At 61.0% G+C, this 19,123-nt stretch overlaps 1 protein-coding gene across 1 annotated transcript; it reads left to right on the forward strand.

The window, feature by feature from the left end:
* The first annotated feature begins 131 nt into the window (after window positions 1–131).
* On the forward strand, window positions 132–8,543 carry TMEM39B (transmembrane protein 39B). The gene is made up of 9 exons (XM_068417679.1): window positions 132–191; window positions 1,820–2,028; window positions 3,819–4,038; window positions 4,336–4,419; window positions 5,113–5,267; window positions 5,880–6,216; window positions 7,058–7,245; window positions 7,677–7,797; window positions 8,168–8,543. Exons 2-9 carry the CDS (start codon window positions 1,901–1,903, stop codon window positions 8,402–8,404), a joined length of 1,470 nt encoding a protein of 489 aa, XP_068273780.1. The 5' UTR covers window positions 132–191; window positions 1,820–1,900; the 3' UTR covers window positions 8,405–8,543.
* Window positions 8,544–19,123: the final 10,580 nt, after the last annotated feature.

Raw genomic sequence — 19,123 nt, forward strand, 5'->3', positions numbered from 1 at the left:
TGTGGGGGGGCTGGGGGGACTCCGGCCACCCCGCAACGTGTCCCCGGTGCTGCGGGGCCTGGGCCGGGGCGGGGCCGCGGGCGGGGCCTGCGCGCGTCCCGCAGGAGGTTTGTCCGCTGGCGGCCGCCGTCGCGCCGCGGCCCCGCCCGCCATATTGTGCCCGGCGCAGGCTGAGCGGCGGCCGGAGATGGGTGAGGGGGGAGCGGACGGGCCGAGCGGCGGGACCGGCACCGGGGGGCGGGCGGGGGCCGAGCCGGGAGCTGGGGGACAGGGGGACAGGGCCGAGCGGCGGGCGGGGCGCTGGAGGGCCCGCAGGTGGCCCCGCCCCGCCGCCGCTGCGAGGGGGGCGGCTCCCGGGCCGCGGCCTGGCCCGGAGCCCCCGGAGCTGCACTGAAGCCCCGTTCCTCCCTGCAGCCTCCGTGCATGTTCCCGGCGCTCCCCTGTAGCTCCCCTACAGACCCCCCGGAGCCCCTAATGCTCCCCTGCAGGTTTCCTGGAGCCCGGCGGAGCCCCCGGTGCTCTCCTGTGGCCAGTCCTGCAGCCCCCGCGGCGCTCCTGTGGCTCCCGCTGCTCCACCACAGCCCTGGCCTGCACCCCAAGGGCCTTTACACCCCCCACTACCCCCTTACAGCCCCAGCCTGTGCCCCCAGAGCTCTCACAGCCCCTGCTGCCCCCCCTGCCAGAGCTCCTGTGGCCCCCACTGCTCTTCTGCAGTCCCCACTTGTGCCCCCAGATTTCCCATTTCTCCCCTGGAGCCTCTGCCTGCACCCCTGGAGTGTTTGTGGCTCCTGCCTACGCCTCTGTAGCCCCAGGCCTGTCCTGTCACAGCCCCCACTGCTCCTTCAGAACCCCCATCTGAGCTCCCAGAGCTCCTGCAGCCCCTGAACTGCACTCCTGTAGCTCCCAAGTGTGCCCCCCCAGGCTCCCCCACTCTCTTCCCAGGCCCAACACTTTCATCCTACCGCTTTTTCCTTTCAGACTCTCTTATTTGGTGTCTTGGGCCTCAAACCCACTGTCTTCACCTCCCCCCAAAGTCCTGTCCATCTGATGCCCCCCACACAGCCCCAGTATTGTGTCCCGCCGAGGCCCCTGTGCACAGCCCCTCCTGTTCACCAGCAGTTACTCTGCATCCCCAGGTCTTGAGGACTCTGTGTGCCACGGCACATTACTGGGCTTTCTGCCCTTTGCTCTGTACCCCACCAGTTCCCCCAGCGCTGCAGCCACCTCTGTGCCCCACTGGCCCGTACCATGGCACCCATCTGTGCCCTAAAAAATGCTAGTTATTTTTTTCCCTGTCTTAAAGGAGCAAAAAAGGGAAGAGCCAGGTTGTGTGTTTGTGCAGTGTCCCTTTTAAAAGAGCTCTGAATGTCTGATTCCAGCACAAAGTTGGGCAAAAGGGGACCTAGGTGATATCCCCAATTTACTGAATCCTTTGGGCGAATTGTTTAGCGTCTCCGTAAGTGTGTTGCTCTGCCTGTAAAACAGGGCTAACACCACAGCCATGCAGATTAAATTCCTTGTAGACTGCCTTGGGTTGGGAGAGAGGCATGAAAAGCTTCCTCCTGCTCCCGTGGAAGCCTGCATACATTAGACTTTGGACTCTCAGTGAATTCCCAGCACCTTAACGAGCTGCTGCACGTCCCAGGAGCGTCAGGAGCTATCTGGGGCCACATCTATAGCCTGTGGCAAGTACAGGGTTGAGCAAAATTGCATTATCCTGCTTTGTGCTGCAAGGTAGCAGTGTGAGGGCTGGGTTCCCGCTGGTCACCAGGGGCGGGGTAAGCAGGTGAGCTTTAAATTAGAAATCTTTCCCTTTCAGTTTTAAGGACTGAAGACATAATCACACAGTGAAGAGCAGAGAAGCCACCTGGAAGAACAGCCCCCCGCACTCTGTGTTGTTATGGCAGGGGGAAGGCGGGGCCCCAACCGTACGTCCTACTGCCGAAATCCCCTCTGTGAACCCGGGGCCGCGGGCGGCTCCGGCCACTCCACGAGTTCCTCTGTCACGGGTGTGCGCTCACGCACCAGGTACGTCCAGGTCTCCGCGTCTTCACACCCAGCCAGGCCAGCGGGTGTGAGGCCACCTGTATCTCCCCATCTCACACGCTGCTGGTTTTCCAGTGACTCAGGGATTTGCTGACTCCTGGTGTTTAGCTGAAATCCTTCTCCTGTATGGGGCAGTGTCCATGCCACATGTTGTAATTGGGATTGGAGGGTCTGTTAAGTGCTTTATCAGACCGTGACAGACTTCCAGGAGTGTTCAAAAGCCTTTAGTGACCATTAAATGGAAAGTAAGAATAGAGACAAATTTTTATCCAAAGCCTGACCCTGGAGTTCAGATTGTTGCATCTCCTGTGCCCTGAAGTTTATGTCAGGTGAGGCATTTCTGGGGTAGAGTATCTACGTCAGGTGATGTGTAGGCTGCGGGGTTTTTTTCAGGTTCTAGCCTGGCTGGTTGGTTGCATTTCTGCGGCTGAGGTAGAGAGGAGGAAGGAGAAGTGGAGCCCTGGCAAGAGGTGCCTTATGAACTCTCTGCAAAGAAAATGCTAGATCTGCCTTAACATACTCCCTGCCTACAGCCCTAGGCCAAGAAATTTATAGGGATATGGTTAAAACAAGTTATTGCAAGGCCACGGAAGGTGGAGCAATCCGCCTTGTACGTGCTTTGCTTTGAGAGCAGGCACAAAGGTCCTTATCACGAGTAGATAGTGCGCTGCAAATCCACACCCCAGCTTACCCCCAGTGATTGTAGCCATACCCTCTGATACCCGTCACCTACTGGCAGTCCGGGCTGAGGAGTCCCCAAGACTCTTACCAAGAGCACCCTTAGGTCTCGTGTGTCTGTTCAAAGCAGACAAGGCTTTGTGTTTGTATTCAAAGCCCTTTTCTGGAGGAGCAGAACAGGAACTCGTGTTAAAGAGTGTATTGGATTTATCAATCCTGAGCAGCTGAATCAGTCTCGTCAGCTTGGGAATCTGGGGGTTTCAGAGAGACAGCTCAGGTTCCTAAAGTTTTCCCCTCGCACACAGCCTTATTTTAGGCTGTCAACCTGTTTTAAAAAGCATGGACTGATCCACCTGTGCCCACCCCTGGGCGATGAGTCTTTCTGCAGTCACACGCCGAGACTTCTGTGGTTTCGTTTTGGGATTCTCAATAGGAGTTTGTGCTCTGTAGTTCCTTTGAAACCCACACCCAGATTCCTTTGACTGTTGTTATTTAGAGATTGCAAATCAGGAGAGATATATCTCATATGTTTTAATTCCCTTCCCTTTGATTAAAAGGGTTGCTGTCTGGGGTTGTGTGCGTGCTCACACAGGAATATGCACCTCTGACTAAACTTGTTTTTCCTCCATAGTTGAATAGCAGCTGAAGAATGAGAAAGGGCTTGTGTTTAATTGCTCTGTATTTCATGTTCAAGCACTCTTAGAAATGTAAATAGCAACTCAAGGCCTAAAAGCTTCCAATTAATTAAGAGGGCCACTGGTTGCCCCTTCAATATCAAAACACAGCCACGGCTTTTGAACCTGACTCAACGCAAGGGATTTAACATCAAATGACCTGGTGCTGTAGGCTGGCCTGGTTCCAAATATTGCTTTCACTGGGCAAATTCCTGCTCACATCTGCCTGTAACAGTTGTCCTCGACATCCTCAGGGTGCTGACACTTGTGGTTTGTGGCAGCCATTGACTAGGATAGTCAGCTTAGGTTTCTCCATCAGCATTGGACCCACCAACTTCCACAGCCTGAGCTTGCAGGCTGGAGGGCAGCGCTGTGTTTATCTCGGAGAAGTGACTGCTGGCTTTTGGTTTGCCTTGGCAGGAGCGGTTCAGGGACAGGCCTTTCCAGCCCACCTTTGGCAACTCAGACAGTCGTCCCCCTCCGGCACTGTAAGATCCCAGAGCTGCCTGTGGAGAGGAGTGTGCTGTTCGAGCTTCAGCTCTTCTTCTGTCACCTCGTTGCTCTCTTTGTCCACTACATCAACATCTACAAAACTGTGTGGTGGTACCCACCCTCCCATCCACCTTCGCACACGTCGTTGGTAAGCACCAAAGGGCAGCTGCTGTCCCGTGATATTCACAGACTGACTCTTGGGTTGGTAGATGTAAAGTTCTCTATTTATGTTTGATGCAAACTACATGTGACTCTGCAGCCCTGGAGGGCAGCTCATGTGACTTTTATTTGGCAAATTTTGGGCACTAGCTATCTGCTGGGCATTGTCTTTCTGATCTTGGAAGAGAGAGTCTGAGGAGAAGATAATAACTTGGGAGCTTTTCTGCTGAATGTGGGTTTGTGCTGCCTGATGGAAAATGGAATAATTTTGGTTTTGTCACCACAGAACTTTCATCTCATTGACTTCAACGTGCTGACAGTGACGACGATCGTCCTGGCACGCCGGCTGATTGGTGCTATTGTGAAGGAGGTAAAGTCCCCAAGCAGATCTCAGAGTGGTTCTTTCAGGTGAAATGTAAAGCTGTGTGTCCCTTTTGCAGTTCCAAATTGCAGCTCCAAACTCCTCTGTCCTTTTCTAAAGAACTTTGTGCTCTGTCCAGGTCAGTAACCTAGGCATGGTTTCTAATGGGAAGAACAGAGGACAGAAATGAGTAACTCAAACCATTGCTCGTGGCTCTCTGTGTCCTTCTGTGATTGTTTCTGAATTACTGTCTCAACGAGACTGTAGTAATTCTGCTTTCTTCCTTGTGAAGAACAGTATTTGGCTCTTTTCTCTTAATTCCTCGAGCTCTCTGCAAGGAGGACCAGTGTAGGTCGGTTTCTGCTGACTGCAGAAGCCTTCTGTGGTGAGGAGGTCCAGGAGAGTGGGCTGGTCACACTGATAGCAACCAGCCCTTAACAAGGAACTCTGAGAGCTCTCCTCATTCCAGACCGAGGAATGAGGCCCTGGCTTTTGGGAGTCCCCATTCCAGCCTGCTGAAGGCCTCCCCTTCCTGGTGACAGTCAGAGCCTTTCACTAGCTCTTTCTTCATGCTTATTTGATTTTACAAGTTGATTTTACAAGTTGATTTTACAGAGCGAGTGCTGCTCATTTACCATTTGCTCCCTGTAGGAAGAGTGAATGAGTCTTCCCTCTGCCCAGCTCTTTCTTCTCTCCCCACAGGCTTCACAGAGTGGCAAAGTCTCCCTGCCCCGCTCGGTTTTCCTGGTGATCACTCGGTTTGCTGTTCTCACTGGCGCAGGCTGGAGCTTGTGTCGATCAATAATTCACCTTTTCAGAACCTACTCTTTCCTCAATCTCCTGTTCCTGTGTTACCCGTAAGTATCTCTTCTGGCACTTGTATGTGATTTCTAATGTTGCTTCAGTGCAGTGGGCGTTGCTCAGTTGAAATGAAGCCTGAAAGTAAATAAGCACTTGATTACCTGGTAACAGAACTTAAACTAACCTTTTCCCTTTTGCTGTGTCACATTTCTTCTTGGTGGCAGACCTTATCTTTAACATTTACCTGTATGTCAGCTTTAATATAAGCATTAATTATAGTTCTTAGGTTGCTCATCCTCTGAAAAGGGCTATGTGCTTTTCTCCCTGTATTCAAAGAACCCTTGTCTTCAGTTTGCCTTCGCCCTTGGGTGCCTCTGCCAGGTGGAGTGAACCAGCTTCGTGTTAACTAACCAGAGGAAGCCAGTTCTAGTTCAAGTAGTGGACATCACGCCCTTCTCTCTCCCAGATGCAGGAGGAAGCATGTCATAAAGATCTCAGGCTTGGTGCTGGTGTTTGAGATCAGATTGGTGAAGCTCTTTTCTAGAGTTTTTGTAGGTACTAGATGCCATTTAGGAAGGGGATGTGATTGCACCACTGATCTGCCAGCAAAGGCGTCGTACAGGCTTCTCGTAAGGAAGTAACCACCTTTCTGCACTTTGCTGCCCCAGGTTTGGCATGTACATTCCCTTCCTTCAGCTCAACTGTGACTTTCGGAAGACGGGCCTCTTCTCCCAGGTGGCCAACATCGGTCCCAGAGAGACCAGCGAGGTGAACTCCAGGGGCAGGGACTACCTGACCGTCCTGAAGGAAACCTGGAAGCAGCACACCCGACAGATGTACGGCATGGAGGCCATGCCCACTCACGCCTGCTGCCTCTCCCCGGATCTCATCCGCAACGAGGTGGAATACCTGAAAATGGACTTTAACTGGCGGATGAAGGAGGTGCTGGTGAGCTCCATGCTCAGTGCCTACTACGTGGCCTTCGTGCCGGTCTGGTTTGTGAAGGTGAGCGAGGGCCACCCCTGCTCTTGCAGACACCGCTCCTCCAGGCATGGGACGGGCTGGGGAGGGCCGTGGGGAGGCGGACACTGCGTTGTGGAGGAGGTTTGGTCCTTGCTTAACTGGAACATGGGAGAAGTTAGCCCGAGGGCTGGTCTGTGTGCGCAGGCGGCTGTATCAAACCCATTTACACAGGCCATGTGAAAAGTAAGAAGCAAAACCATCTAGGTTTAGCTTTGCCTGGACTCCACGTACCAGAGGACAATATTGTCCTGGTGAAGTGTATTCTGACTGTGAGAGCGTGCATCCAGCTGCGAGGGAGCAGTGCCTCCCTCCTGCCTCCCCGTGAAGCTGGAAGGGCTCCAGGCTGACCAGTCCTTCGCACACTGACCTGCTGTGAGGAGAGAGCTCCAGGACAAGGGGATTGACTTTAGTAAGGGAGGCAGTATGACACAGGATGGACCTTTTTAGGATTCTTAGCTGTTTTTTTTAAGTTACTAATACGTTGTAAAATGTCTTGTAGTCAATCAGTCAGACCTCGGGGATGAGCCCAAGTCCTCTTCCTCTGCGGGGCTGGTGCTCCCGCCCATCATCAGCTGAGCTAGGGGAGCATCAGGAGCTGTCTCCCTGGGTTTGATGATGGGTGATGATAGCACAAATGTTTCGCTGTGGTGTGTTCAGGAGTTGTACAGCAGCCATCCTATGTGGGCGCTTCTTTTTCAAGCAGGATTAATAGCTCTGTGAAAAGCCCTCCTCGTACCTGCCTGAGCGCTGTGTGTTTTGATGGCTTTGTTAGGTGAGCCTGTCCAAACACGTTGTCACACATTTTTCTTGCCCCCCCCTGCAGAACACTCAGTACTATGACAAACGCTGGTCGTGTGAGCTCTTCCTCCTCGTTTCCATCAGCACGTCTGTGATCCTCATGCAGTACCTCCTACCCGCGCGCTACTGCGACCTGCTCCACAAAGCCGCGGCGCACCTGGGCTGCTGGCAGAAGGTCGATCCAGCCCTCTGCTCCAATGTGCTGCAGCATCAGTAAGGAACTCTCCTGGGGCTAGGGCTGGCGTTCTCTCTTAGCTGGCGTGATCAGAGGCTGGCTGGGGAGCTCCTCTCCTCCTCCTCTTGCTTAAAAATACAAGGGAAAGACAAATGAAAGCGGAGTTGTCGGCAGACACATCCGACAGCGTGCAGGCGCTATCTGTACTGTCCACTTCCAAGCACAGCAAGCAGGTCTGATTTTTGGCAAGATGCCTGCTGCTTCTGCCCGCAGGTAGCTGCTGTTTGTCACTGCCATAGTGACGAGCCTCAGCAGGCTGAACTCTGCCCTCATGAATGATGGCAGCTTATTGCTGCGGCCAGCGCTGCGGGAGCAGCTCGTACGTTATCGTAGCTGATGGTGGGAAGGCAGCCAGACCCCCCTTCGGCTGCGGAGGTAGGAATAAGAGCTCTCTGCTTGTTCCCTGCAGGTGGACAGAGGAGTGCATGTGGCCACAGGGAGTGTTGGTGAAACACAGCAAGAACGTGTACAAAGCTGTGGGGCATTACAACGTGGCGGTGCCCTCGGACGTCTCGCACTTTCGCTTCCACGTAAGGTCACGTCTCCTTTCTGGGGACCGAGGGGCAGCGCCTCAGCAGGGGCACAGTTCTCTGCTCAGCACCTCAGGCTGCTGAGCTGGCTGGCCGAGCAGGAGAGCTGCCCGTGGGGTGTGCCAGGGCGGTGGAACAAGGGGGGTTTGGTACAGCAGTTCGTGTCAGTCCTGCGTGTCCCATCAGTGCAGGCAGAAGGGTGACTGCCCCGTGCAAACCGGGGCTCTGTCCAGAGCAGTTCATGGGTAAATGTGTCTCCAGGGGGGAATCCCAGAGGAATCCCCGTCAGTCTCTGCCTCGCACATCCCATCAAAAACACATCCCGAAGGGTCTGACCTCGCTCAGTGCCTCATTGTGGTCTCTCCTACAGTTCTTTTTCAGCAAACCACTGAGAATCCTCAACATCCTGATTCTGCTGGAAGGAGCCGTCATCTTCTACCAGCTTTACTCGCTGATTTCTTCAGAGAAGTGGCACCAGACCATCTCGCTGGCGCTGATCCTCTTCAGCAATTACTACGCCTTCTTCAAGCTGCTGCGTGACCGTCTGGTGCTGGGCAAAGCCTACTCGTATTCTGCCAGCAGAGACTCAGAGCAGAAGTTAAATTAAAACAATTGCACTGATGCTCAGCTTATTACGGAACAAACAAAACAAGAAACCCTCAGAGCTTTGTATTTTTGTTACCACTGCTTTTTTTCTTTGATAACTGATGAAATTAAAAGGAAAAAACATATTTTTTTACTCCCAACAGTTGTTTGTGTGTCTGTTGTCTGGTAAAATCCCCCCGAGGAGGCCACCTCCTGTTTGTATTTGAAAGGAGGGATTTATTAACGACGGTGCTTCGTTTTGAGAGGTGCAAACGCTGCTGCTTCTGCTGGAGTCGGAGCTGTGGGTGGCACGGAGCGGGGAGATGAGAATTACAGGTGTGTTAAAGCTCCCTGCTTCGATGTGGGTTCCTTTACGAGGGGGTGAGTGCTGACCCTGTCCTTTCTGGGAACCCCGAAGGAGCTCCTGCAGCACCCCGTGGTGCTCGGTGGCCCTCGGGGAAGGCTGTGTTGTTTCATTACGATGTTTTTTTAAATTGCTGGTGCCAGAACTGCTGCGCCCCCCTGCCCGCAGCCCACTGGGCGAGGGCTGGAGGTGGGCAGTGGTGTGAGGGGACCCTCTGGGGTGGGGGGCTCGCGGGGAGCTGGGTGCTCCCCCCCTTCCAGGCGGGCTGGGTGCTCCCCCCTTGCCGCCTCTCCCACCCAACCTGCCCGTCAGGTTTCCCCGGGGCTGGGGCCCGGGAGGGTGACTGGGGTGACACCAGCGGAGGAGGAGGAGGAGGAGGAGGAGGAGGAAGGGCGCAGCTCTGGCCCCGGCTGGCTCGGGGCTGGGGGGCAGCGGGGCCGTCCCGGAGCCGCCGCCGTCGCTGCTGCCGGGGGCACCCCGCCGCTGTGGCCGGCTCCAGGCTCGGGTCCCTGCCCGTGGGGGGGTCCCACCCGGGGGGTCCCACCCCCGGTGCCGGATCCGGCCTTTGTTCCGCTCCGGCCCCGCCGCCGCCGCCAGGGGGCGCCCGGGGAGCGCGCGGCCGCTCCCGCTCCTGGTCCCGGTCCCGATCCGGTCCCGCTCCGGTGCGGCCCCGGCAGCGCCGCCGGTCCCCGGGCCGCGGGAGCAGCATCCGCCCGGGGAGGTTCATGCGAATGAAACCAGAAATCAAACACCGGAGCGCGGCGGCCGGCCGGGCCCCGGGGACCGGGACTGGGACCGGGACCGGACCCTGCAGCGCTCTGGGCCGGCAGCAGCATCGTCCCGGTGCACCGGGAGGGGACAGGCTGCCATCCCCGGAGGGCAGCGGGGTGACCCTGGGCATGGCACGGGGGTCTCGGTGCCCGGCAGAGCCGTGCAGCCAGCCTCGAGCATCCGACCCCGGGGGGAACTGACACCGTGGCCTGGGGCAGGGACATGGCGGGGACACGGTGGGGACATGGAGGGGACACGGAGGGGACACGGAGGGGCCATCTCCCGGCACGGGGAGCCAGGCTGCCTGCCGGTACCGGGCCAAAGGCCACCGCCAAAGCCGCCGCTGCCGCCACTCACCCGGTTGTCACAAGCAGCCGTGTGCCGGCGGGGCAAAGGGCACAAGGGCACGGCGAGGAAGAGGAAGGAGGAGCGGGACACACGAGGGCCGGGGCTGGCAGGGAGCCCTGCCGGGCTGGGGGGCAGCCGAGCCCCGTAGGACTGTGCCCCCGCGCAGCCCCCGCACCCACCGCCGGCACCAGAGCAGCCCCGCGTCGGGGACGGGGACGGAGCTGAGGTCCCCACGCACGGGGAGGCCGAGGGGGCAGAGAACTTTGCTGGCTCGGTGTGGGAAGGCTGCAAGAAGCCCCCCGAGGGCCCCCAGCAGGTCCTGTGGGGCTGGGGGGATGGAGAGGCCCCCCCAGCCTGTCCCCTGTCCCCTGGTGTCACCCAGCCAGGGCCAGATCCGGTCTCTGGCCGGGATTGCTGACCGGGACGGGGGGGTTGGTGTCGGGGCACCGTGGGCGGGTGTGCCTGCGCCCCGGCCCCCTCCCCACCGCGGCGGGAGGAAACGGCCGTGTCCAGGCTTTCCCGAGGATGAGGATTTCCTTCCTCCCATTGAGCGGGGACCCTGAGGTTAGCACGCAGCCGCGGGGCGCTCAGCCTGCAGGATGGGGGGCCTGGCTGGGAGGTGGGGGGGCAGAGACCCCCCCAACACACCACCCTGGGTGCAGCTCCCGGCAGGACCCCCCTGTCCTCCCCCTGCCTGGCCGGGACCCCGTGCAGCTGCACAGGCAGGGACAAGGGACCCGGCTTTGCAGGGGGCTTAGGATGGAGACATGCAGCCATTTCCTTCTCTCCTTCCCCACAGCATCGTCCCCTCCCTTTGCCCGGCCCGAGTGCCCGGCGGGTATTTTTGGGGCAAGAAGTAGCCGGTTAGAGCGGGCAGCCCTGGGGTAACAGAGCCTGTCCCCCACCCTGGGGTGGCCTGGCTGGGGCTGGCCAAGCTGCAGCCACCTTGGCCGCTGTTTTTGGGCTCCCAGCTTCGCCAGGAGGGCTTGGAGGTCCCCCCAGGTCTGGCAATGTGACCCTCAGTGCCGGCTGTCTCTGGGCAGAGCTTCCCAGCCCTGATGGGTGCCTGCGCCCTGCTGCACCCCAGCCCCCTCCTCCTTGGCCTGGCCACGGAGGTTGCTGATTTCCCAGAAAAGGCTCTTCCCGCAGCTGGGAAGGGCTGGGAGCAGGAGCCACGGCTCATTTCCCTTGAATCGAGTGCGCAGGGGTTTTCCCCGGGGGCCCAGAGGGGATGGGGGTCCCAGGGGAGGGGATGGGTGTCCCAGGGGAGAGCCCGGGTGGGAATTCCCTGGGGAGCAGCCGAGCACTCCTCGGAGGTGGGACCCAGCTGCCTCGGTGGTCCCGGGGGTCCCCGGCAACCCGAACGGTGCCCAGGCTGTGGGCAGCGCTGCACCCCGGGGGTCCTGGCCTGGCCGGGCTCCATCTGCCACCATCCCCATGCCCGCTAACCCCGGGTTTAGCAGCCAGATGCCAGGCACAGGTTTGCTGCAGGTAAGGAGTGAGTATCCCTCGGGGAGGAGGTTACGGGCATCGAAGTGCAGGCAATTACGGCTGTGCCTAACGAGCTTGGCAGCTGCCCTGCCTGTGCCAAGCGGGACCGGGCAGCCGCCAGGGAGAAGCCGCTGGGCACTGCACTGGGATCCCCAGGCCAGGAGGGCAGCAGGGACAGGGGGACACGTCCCGGGGTGCCCCCAAGCAGGAGACCCCCGGGGTAATAGCCACGTTGGTGGGTCATGGAGCAAGAAGCCAGGCAGAAGCGCTCTCCCCGGGGCTGTGGGGGCACGGCCGAGCCGCCCCTTGTGCAGCCCCGAAGTGGGGCACGTGCGCTGGGGCCAGGCTGCCTGCCCGGAATCCCCCCACCGCTTCCCAGCGGACGCAGCTGATGGGAAGCGGCTGCTTTTCCCCGAAGAGCCCGTCCCGACATTCCTGGGAGGCCACAGCTGCCGTGTCCCCATCCCTGGGGACCTGCATCCAGCCAGTTCCCCGCTGGTCCCAGCCCAGCTCGGTGCAGATGGAGGATGGACACTGCAGGCAGCGGCTGCTCAGCACGGGGCTGCCGACAGCCCCCGACCCACAAACCTGCCCCATACGTGTGCCCCGCTCAGCTTCTGCCCCCAGCATGTTGGGGGGGGCAAAAACAGCCGGCACAGATCTTATACCTTCCAGCGCCGATGCAGAGATGGTGTCGGTGCCCCTTGGGACCCCGATGGGGGTCACGGGGGAGCCCAGGTTGCTGGGTGAGCTGGCAGGGGCAATACCCTGCCAGGGGCACTACAGGCACCCCCAGCTCCTCCTCGTCCCCCTCAAAAACACCAGCCTGTCCCTGGGGGTTCCAGCACCCAGCAGCTGCTGATGTAGGGGGCAGGGGTGACACAGGAGCACCCCACGAAGCCGAAGGTCCCCAGCCTGGGCACACAGTGGGTGCGGGTAATCCCAGCTGGGCCGTGGCGTCCTTTATCTGGAGGTTGGTAGCTTTAATTCTTCTTTAATAATCGTTTATGCCATTAATAAAGCCAGATCCCTGAAGTGGCTAATTAAGGGTTCATTCACCCGCTGCCCTCTCACACCGCAGCAGGTTTTGTGTGAGATCCAATGGGGGAAAAAAAATCACAGGGGGGGTGGTGGTGGGGGGCATCATCCCAGTGCCCATTCCGCCAGCATCCCAGCTCCCCTGAGACCCCTGAGCAGCACCCCAGGCCACCCTCTCCCCCTTACCCAGAGCTGTGGCGTCTCCGTGGGCCCTGGGCACCCGAATCCAGGAGGTGCCGAGTCGAGCCGAGCTGAGCTGGCCACCGCTGCCCCACCGCTGCCTCACCTTGCCCGGGGCTCGCCTGGCCGAAACCGGGGCAGGACACGGCCCACGAGGCCCCATCCCAAGCCAGCGAGACCTGCCATAATTGGCAGCCCTGAATTAACATAGGCACATCCTCATTAGCAATTACACACACACACACACGCGCGCCCTCATTTTCTCATCTGAACAAGTCCACGGTGGGGACCCAGGAGCCAGGGAGAGTGACTGTGGGGCAGTGGAGCTGGACCCCGAGCTGCCCAGCCTCTCCTGGTCCTCTGCTCATCACCTGAGACCGCTGAACTCAACGTGGGCACAGCCAAGGGCACAGCCAAGGGCACAGCATCGCTCTGGGGCTGAGCTAAACAACCCCCGCGAGCCGGGCTGGGGGGGCTTGAGGACTGAAAGGTGGTGACCGAGGCTTTGGAGGACGCGGGGACATCTCCCAGTAATGGGGATGAGGGGGAGCAGGGAGAGCCTGGCAGGTCGCCCACCTCCCAGGGAGGGGTCTCATCCTGGCACCGTGCAGGCTGAGAACCCCTGAGCCCTCACAGAGCTCCGAGGGGGCATGAGTACCCCCATACCCACCCCTCTGCCCCTGGGGGACGTGGCTCCTTGGTCAGACCCCAGCCAGGAGCCCTGTGGGCAGCAGCGGGGTCCCGGGGGTCCCGGCACAGGCGTGCTGGTTTGAGCATCTCCCACACTGCGGCGCGAGGCTGCGAGTCCCGGCGTGCGGCTGCTGCGGGGCACGCTGCAACCTGCAGCCCCCGAGGGCGGCAGAGACACGTTTGCAGCCGGGAAGGGCCCTTTCCTGGCACCGAGGGAGTTTCGGTGCCACGGCGGGCACGGCCTCGGTGTCCCCGTGGGACACACGTGCACCGCGGCTGGGCTTCCTCCGGCCGCCACCACCGTGGCCCTGAGCCTTTCCGCTGCTCTTCCGCCGACCCCGGGGCCGCGGCTGCCTTCCTGCCCCGGTTCCTGCCGCCGCCGCCGCTCTGCCCCCTCCCCAGCCCCGCGCCCACCCCACGCACATCCCTGTTTCCACGCACCGCCTGTTCCCACCCGCGCCAGCACCGTCCTCCCTGTGGCCCTTCCCTGACCCTCAGACGGGGGAACCAGTGTCCCCAAATCTGCCCCAGGACCCTGCGCCCTCCTCAGGGGCTCCAGTCCCCAGGCTCCACGCAGGACCCGGCCCCGAGCGGTGCAGCTCGGCCGGGTGATTTCAGGGTGTCTGCGTTTCACCAGCCGTTTTCTTCCAGCTCGGTGATAAAGGAGCACGCCTGTCCCGGGGAGCAGCAGTTCCCCGACTGCCATCACTTTTGGGGATCTACCACTGACCCAGTTTTTAATCCACCATACACGAGCCGCGGGGATCGCACACGGGGATGCTTTGGGAATGAGCAAGAGCTTTCCAGGAGCATCACTGCCCCCCAGCACGAAGGGGGGTGCCTTGGTTTGGGGAGCTCAGGGTCCCGCAGGCAGCTCGGCGGGGCTGGCCCCGTGCCTCCCTCCCGCTGAGGTCAGCCCGTTCCCACGCTGAGCTCAAGGGTCTCCCCCAAACCGGTCGGGCGTGCGGAGCCGTGACTCAGCCCAGCGTGCAGCGGCAGGCCCGGGGGGGGCCGCGGAGGGCACAGGGTGCGGCGGCAGGATGGGACCTGCACGGGGGCCCCCTGCATCCCGGGCAGCCGCGCCAGAGCCCTTAGCAAAGAGGAAAGCAAGAAATTTCCTTTTCCTTCCTCCTCCTGCAGAGCAAGCGTCACTGTGCTGGGGTGACCTGTCCCTGCACCCTAAAACAGCCCCAGGCACCCCGCAGGGTGAAGGACTGGGAAGGGCTCCTTATCTCCCTTCCTGGCTGATGCAGGGTTTGCTCATCGCTGCTGCTGCTCCCCAGGGCCACCCCGCTGGTGGTGGCGTCACCTCCCCTTCCGCATTCAACCCTCCCCGCAGGGATGGGGCAGGGATGATGCCACCATCCCTCCATGGTCCTTAGATATGTTTCACCCCACTCCAGCATCGCTGCCTGCCCCAGGGCTGCTCAGCCAAGATCACTGGGGTTTTCCCCCCAGCCCTGACGCCTCTGGGGGACCGGAGGCGTCAGGGCTGGGGGGGGGGATTCACCTGGATGTCGGCTGTCACCAGCCCTCTGCGCCAGCCAGGAATAAGTTGATTAGGAACCAATCTCGTTATCGCTGCTAGCAGCCTCGACGAGGGCCGTGGAATGGGGACAGGGATGGGGACAGCCCCACCGGGGGGGATCGGGGGTGGCCGGGGCTCGACACGGGGCAGAGCGTGGCCACGGTGCTTCGACAGCGAGGGCTCGGCTGCCTGCTGTGCCCAGCTATGTGGTATCCGGGCTCTAATGAGGCGGGACGGTTAATTAGTCAGTGTCAATTTATGTTAATTAGTCAGAGGAGTCGAGAGACTGATTCCTCTGCCACCTGGCATGTGCATGGGTGCACGTGTGTGTGCGTGTGTAAAGATGTGGGAGCGTGTGTGTGTGTGCAGCTGTGTGCATGTGTGCAGCTGTGTGCATGTGTGTTCATGTGTGTTCATGTGTCTGTGCATGTGCACACCCACCCGTGCACACATGTACCCGTGCACACATGAACACACACATCCATGCACACGAGGGACGGGGCAGCCACATGCTCTGGGTCGTGCTGCACCGTGGTTTATTCAACCCAAGCGCTGCAGCTTGGGCTGCTCTTGGCTTCTGGGGTCTGTTTCTTAGAACAGGATTGTAACCACAAAAAAAAAGGCAAAACCTTTAATCCTGTAAATCCTCTGCAGAAGGCCCTGGCGTGTGGCAGGGGCTGGATGTGCCCGTGCCACCCTGAGTGCCCATGGTGGGACACTGCCCCGGGGCTGCTCGGGGCTGCCCAGCTCAAGCCCAGAGCAGCTAAAAATACCCCCCATGAGTTCACCGCCCCAGCCGAGGTGTTGCAGCCACCAAATCAGCTATGCAAACGAGACCGAAATTAAATCAGCCTCATGCGAGAGAAATTCGTTAACCCCTGCCAGGGCGGAGGGGACGCGGCCCCCCACGGGCACCGGCACTACCGGGGCTGTGTGGCACCCACCGGGGCCGCAGCCTCGCCGGGGCCATGGGCTGATGCCGGGTGTGGGGAGTGGGGTCCGTGGCCCCACGGTGGGGCTGAGCCGCCGGCCCCCCGCCGCCCCCGGCTCCCAGCCATCTGGCCGGGGTGTATTAAAGGCACGGAGAAGCCGAAGAGAAATGAGGTCAGGGCTGTGATGGCAGCCAGGGGACCTGCGCCCCCCTCGTGCCTCCAGTGGGACCCGTTGGTGGCACCAGCCAGAGCGGGGAGGCTCTTTGGGTGCCCTCAGTCCCTGACAGGAGCTTGAGGCAAGCGGTGGCCCCCGGCTCCTGGGCGCAGTGTGGGGACATCCCGGGTGGACTTTGCACCACGATGGTGTTACTGCAGCCCGGTGGCACCGGCAGAACCGAGGGGAAGGGCTGTGCCATGACGGAGCTCCTGGGAAACCTGCCCGTGCGTGGGCACGGGGACACGCAGGGCATCCAACAGCACCAGCAAAGGGAGAGTGAAGCCTCCTCCCCTCCAGATACCCCAAAATCTGGGCAGCGAGAGCAGCGTGCACCCCCCCACTGCCACTGCCCAGCCCAGGAGCATGGGTGTGATGCCACAAAAGTGCCCCTGCCCACGTGTGAGCACGAGTGTGTGTGTGTGTGTGTGCGAGTCCCGTCGGCAGCTGCCTGCATTTCATGCATTTTTAAGAGGAACAAGGTTAGTGGGTCACTCCAGTGCCGGAGGCTTTGCTCCAGCTGAGCTGCTCCGCTGCCAAACCCCCCCGGCCTGGCAGCTGCCTGGCGAAGGGGCTGGGGCAGGCTCCTTCTGCCCCCCCCACCCCGGCCACCATTCACCCCCGGTGCCACCCCAGGAGCCGGGATGCAGCCAGACCATTCCCCATCCTGCAGCCAGCGGGCAGGGAGCAGGCGTTCACCACGCTGGGGGGGACCACAGCCCCCCAACAGGGCTGCCAGGTGGCCCCAGCACCCCAAGCCACAGGCCCTGGCGAGGCTGGCAGGGTGCGGCGGTGGTGGGGAGGAGGAAAAGCCGCCGCAGTTAAAAGTTAACGCGGAGACAAAGCAGAGCCGGGATGGCAACGCCGTGCAAACAGCCCCGGCTTTATGGCAGCCCAGCCCCGAAAAGGGGTGAGCAGCTCCCTCCCCACCCTGCCCGGCCTCTCCCCACGGCGCTGCCCCCCCGGCACCCCAAGGAGAGGGGGTGTGTTGGCACAGTGGTGCCCGTGCCCATGCTTGCACATACATGTGCAAAGCAGCACACACGTGCGGGTGTGGGGGGATGCGCCCCAGCATCGCTGCTGGGGACGAGGTGACCCAGAGCTGGGGTGAAGCCAGCCCTGGGGTGAAGCCAGCCCTGGGGTGAAGCCAGGCTGAGGGCGCGATGGCAGCGATGCAGCGCCGTGTCACCGCGCCACCGCGCAGCCCCCCCGGCATCCCGCCGTTGCCATGGCTACAGCCATGCAAGTCTGGGCGAAATGCATCTGCCGGTGCAGCCGTGGGGGCGGGGAGGGCACCGCCGCTCCCCACCACCGCGGCCGCCAGCCAGGGCCACGCCACCGAGCCTGTAATCAGCTGCTGTCCCCTCCTGGGACCTTCACCGAGAGCGAGAGCCATCACGGGAGAGCGGGGTGTGGATGGGGGTGCTGGTCCCCCACCGCAGAGGGGCTGCAGACCCCATTTGCAGTGGGATGGGGTATGTCGTGGGCTGGGGTACGTCATGGCGAGGGCCCACCGTGCTCCCCTGACCCTGAAAACTGTGCAAGGGCTTTGCCAGCGCTGGGCAAGCCCGGGGAGGGGGATCAGAGCACAGCACCTGCCTCCAGTGGGTGCAAATCCCCCACATGCCCCCCTCCCCAGCACATCCCACCAGCCCCAAATTGGCACGGCTGGGACATCTGGGAGGCAAAGTGCTCCCCAGAACCTTAGTGCCAGGCTGGGGTACGGAGCAGCCCCCCGGAGCCCATCACCAGGGTCTCTGGGCTCTGCTGGCCCTAGGCTCCCCACCCAGCCCTGCCCACAGCCGCGGTGGCCCCAGGGACACTTTCAGTTTTGCTCTGAGGTGGCGGGGAATTCTGTTCCCGGCGATGAAGCAGTCCAGGCTACGGGGATGGGGGAAGGAGGGGATTTCTGATGGGAAGTTGCAGGGAATCCCAGCGCTGCCGCGACTGCCCTGGCCAGCCCCGCTCCCGGTTCCCCCCGGGCAGCCCACCCCGGAGTGGGATTTTGGGGAGAGGGTTTTCCTGAGGCAACAGGCACCCCCAGCAAAGCAGCTGGGATCTTCTCGTAGAGGGAGCAGCAAGAGAAAGGTTAATGGTGTTGACACAGGTTCCTAATGAGGCTTTAAAGGTAACAGCCCATAGTGGGGCTGGAGGTTTGCACCTTGTGGTACCCAGTTTGGGTACCAGAAGACAATGCCCCCCCCAGCTCCCACATCCCACCCATCCCTCCATCCAGGCAGGCAGGAGCAGCCCTGGCCTGGCTGCCCCTGCGTCTTTCCTGCTGCCCGTCTGTCCGTCCGTCCATCCCGGCCCCTTCCCCCATGGCCTCTCTCTGCCGGGGCCCGTCAGATGCTGCTGAAAGGGAACAATGCGCCGTATTGTCCCTCCCTGCTCGCAGGCATCACAACCCGGCAGCGCAACAAAAAGACACATTGAGTCGCCGGGAGAAAGAGGCCCATACATCCCGGCTGCCATGCGCCGCCCCGGCACCGCTGCCCCGAGCATCCCGGCCCCGCTTTCCTGTCCCGGCTCCGGCAGTGCCCGCTCGGCTGGATGCCACCGGCCCCGGGGCTGGGGGTCACCGCGCTGGGCTGCGGGGGGCTGGCGGTGAAGGCGTGGGGCTGCCCGTGCCCCGTCGCCAAGGGATATCCTTGGGATCAGCGTCGTGCCCGCGCATGAGCGAGATGCTCGCTGGACCCACACTGGTGCACGGGCTGGGTCTGCCATGGCAGGACACCGCCGTGTTCCCCACGGCAAGGCTGGGTGTGGTGGGCACCCTGCAGCGGGGTGATGCCCAGGACACACGTGCCCCCGGCCGTGGCGTGCAGACACGCTCCCGTGGCACCTCCGCAGGCGGCTCCGGAGGAAACGGGACGGGAAAAGCTCCACTTGGACTGAGCATTGCTTTTGTTTCCATTATAAACTTCCCTTTTAACGAGGAAGGAGGCTCTGAACCACGCTCCCCACTCAGCCCCCGGCCAGGGGACCCTGCCAGCAGCCCCGTGTGCGGTAGCACCCATCGCCCTCCCATCTCCGCTGCCAGCTGGATGCTGCAGCCCCTTTTCTCTCTGGGCACTCGCTGGCAGCCGTCCTGCTCCTGTAACGCGGCCGAACCGGCAGCACTCGGCTTGCTCAGGGTCGGGGAGTCCTTCATCAGCACCGAAACGCAGCCCGCGGCGGGGACG

The sequence above is a fragment of the Nyctibius grandis genome, chromosome 24 (genome assembly GCF_013368605.1).
Source record: "Nyctibius grandis isolate bNycGra1 chromosome 24, bNycGra1.pri, whole genome shotgun sequence".
Lineage (NCBI taxonomy): Eukaryota > Metazoa > Chordata > Aves > Nyctibiiformes > Nyctibiidae > Nyctibius > Nyctibius grandis.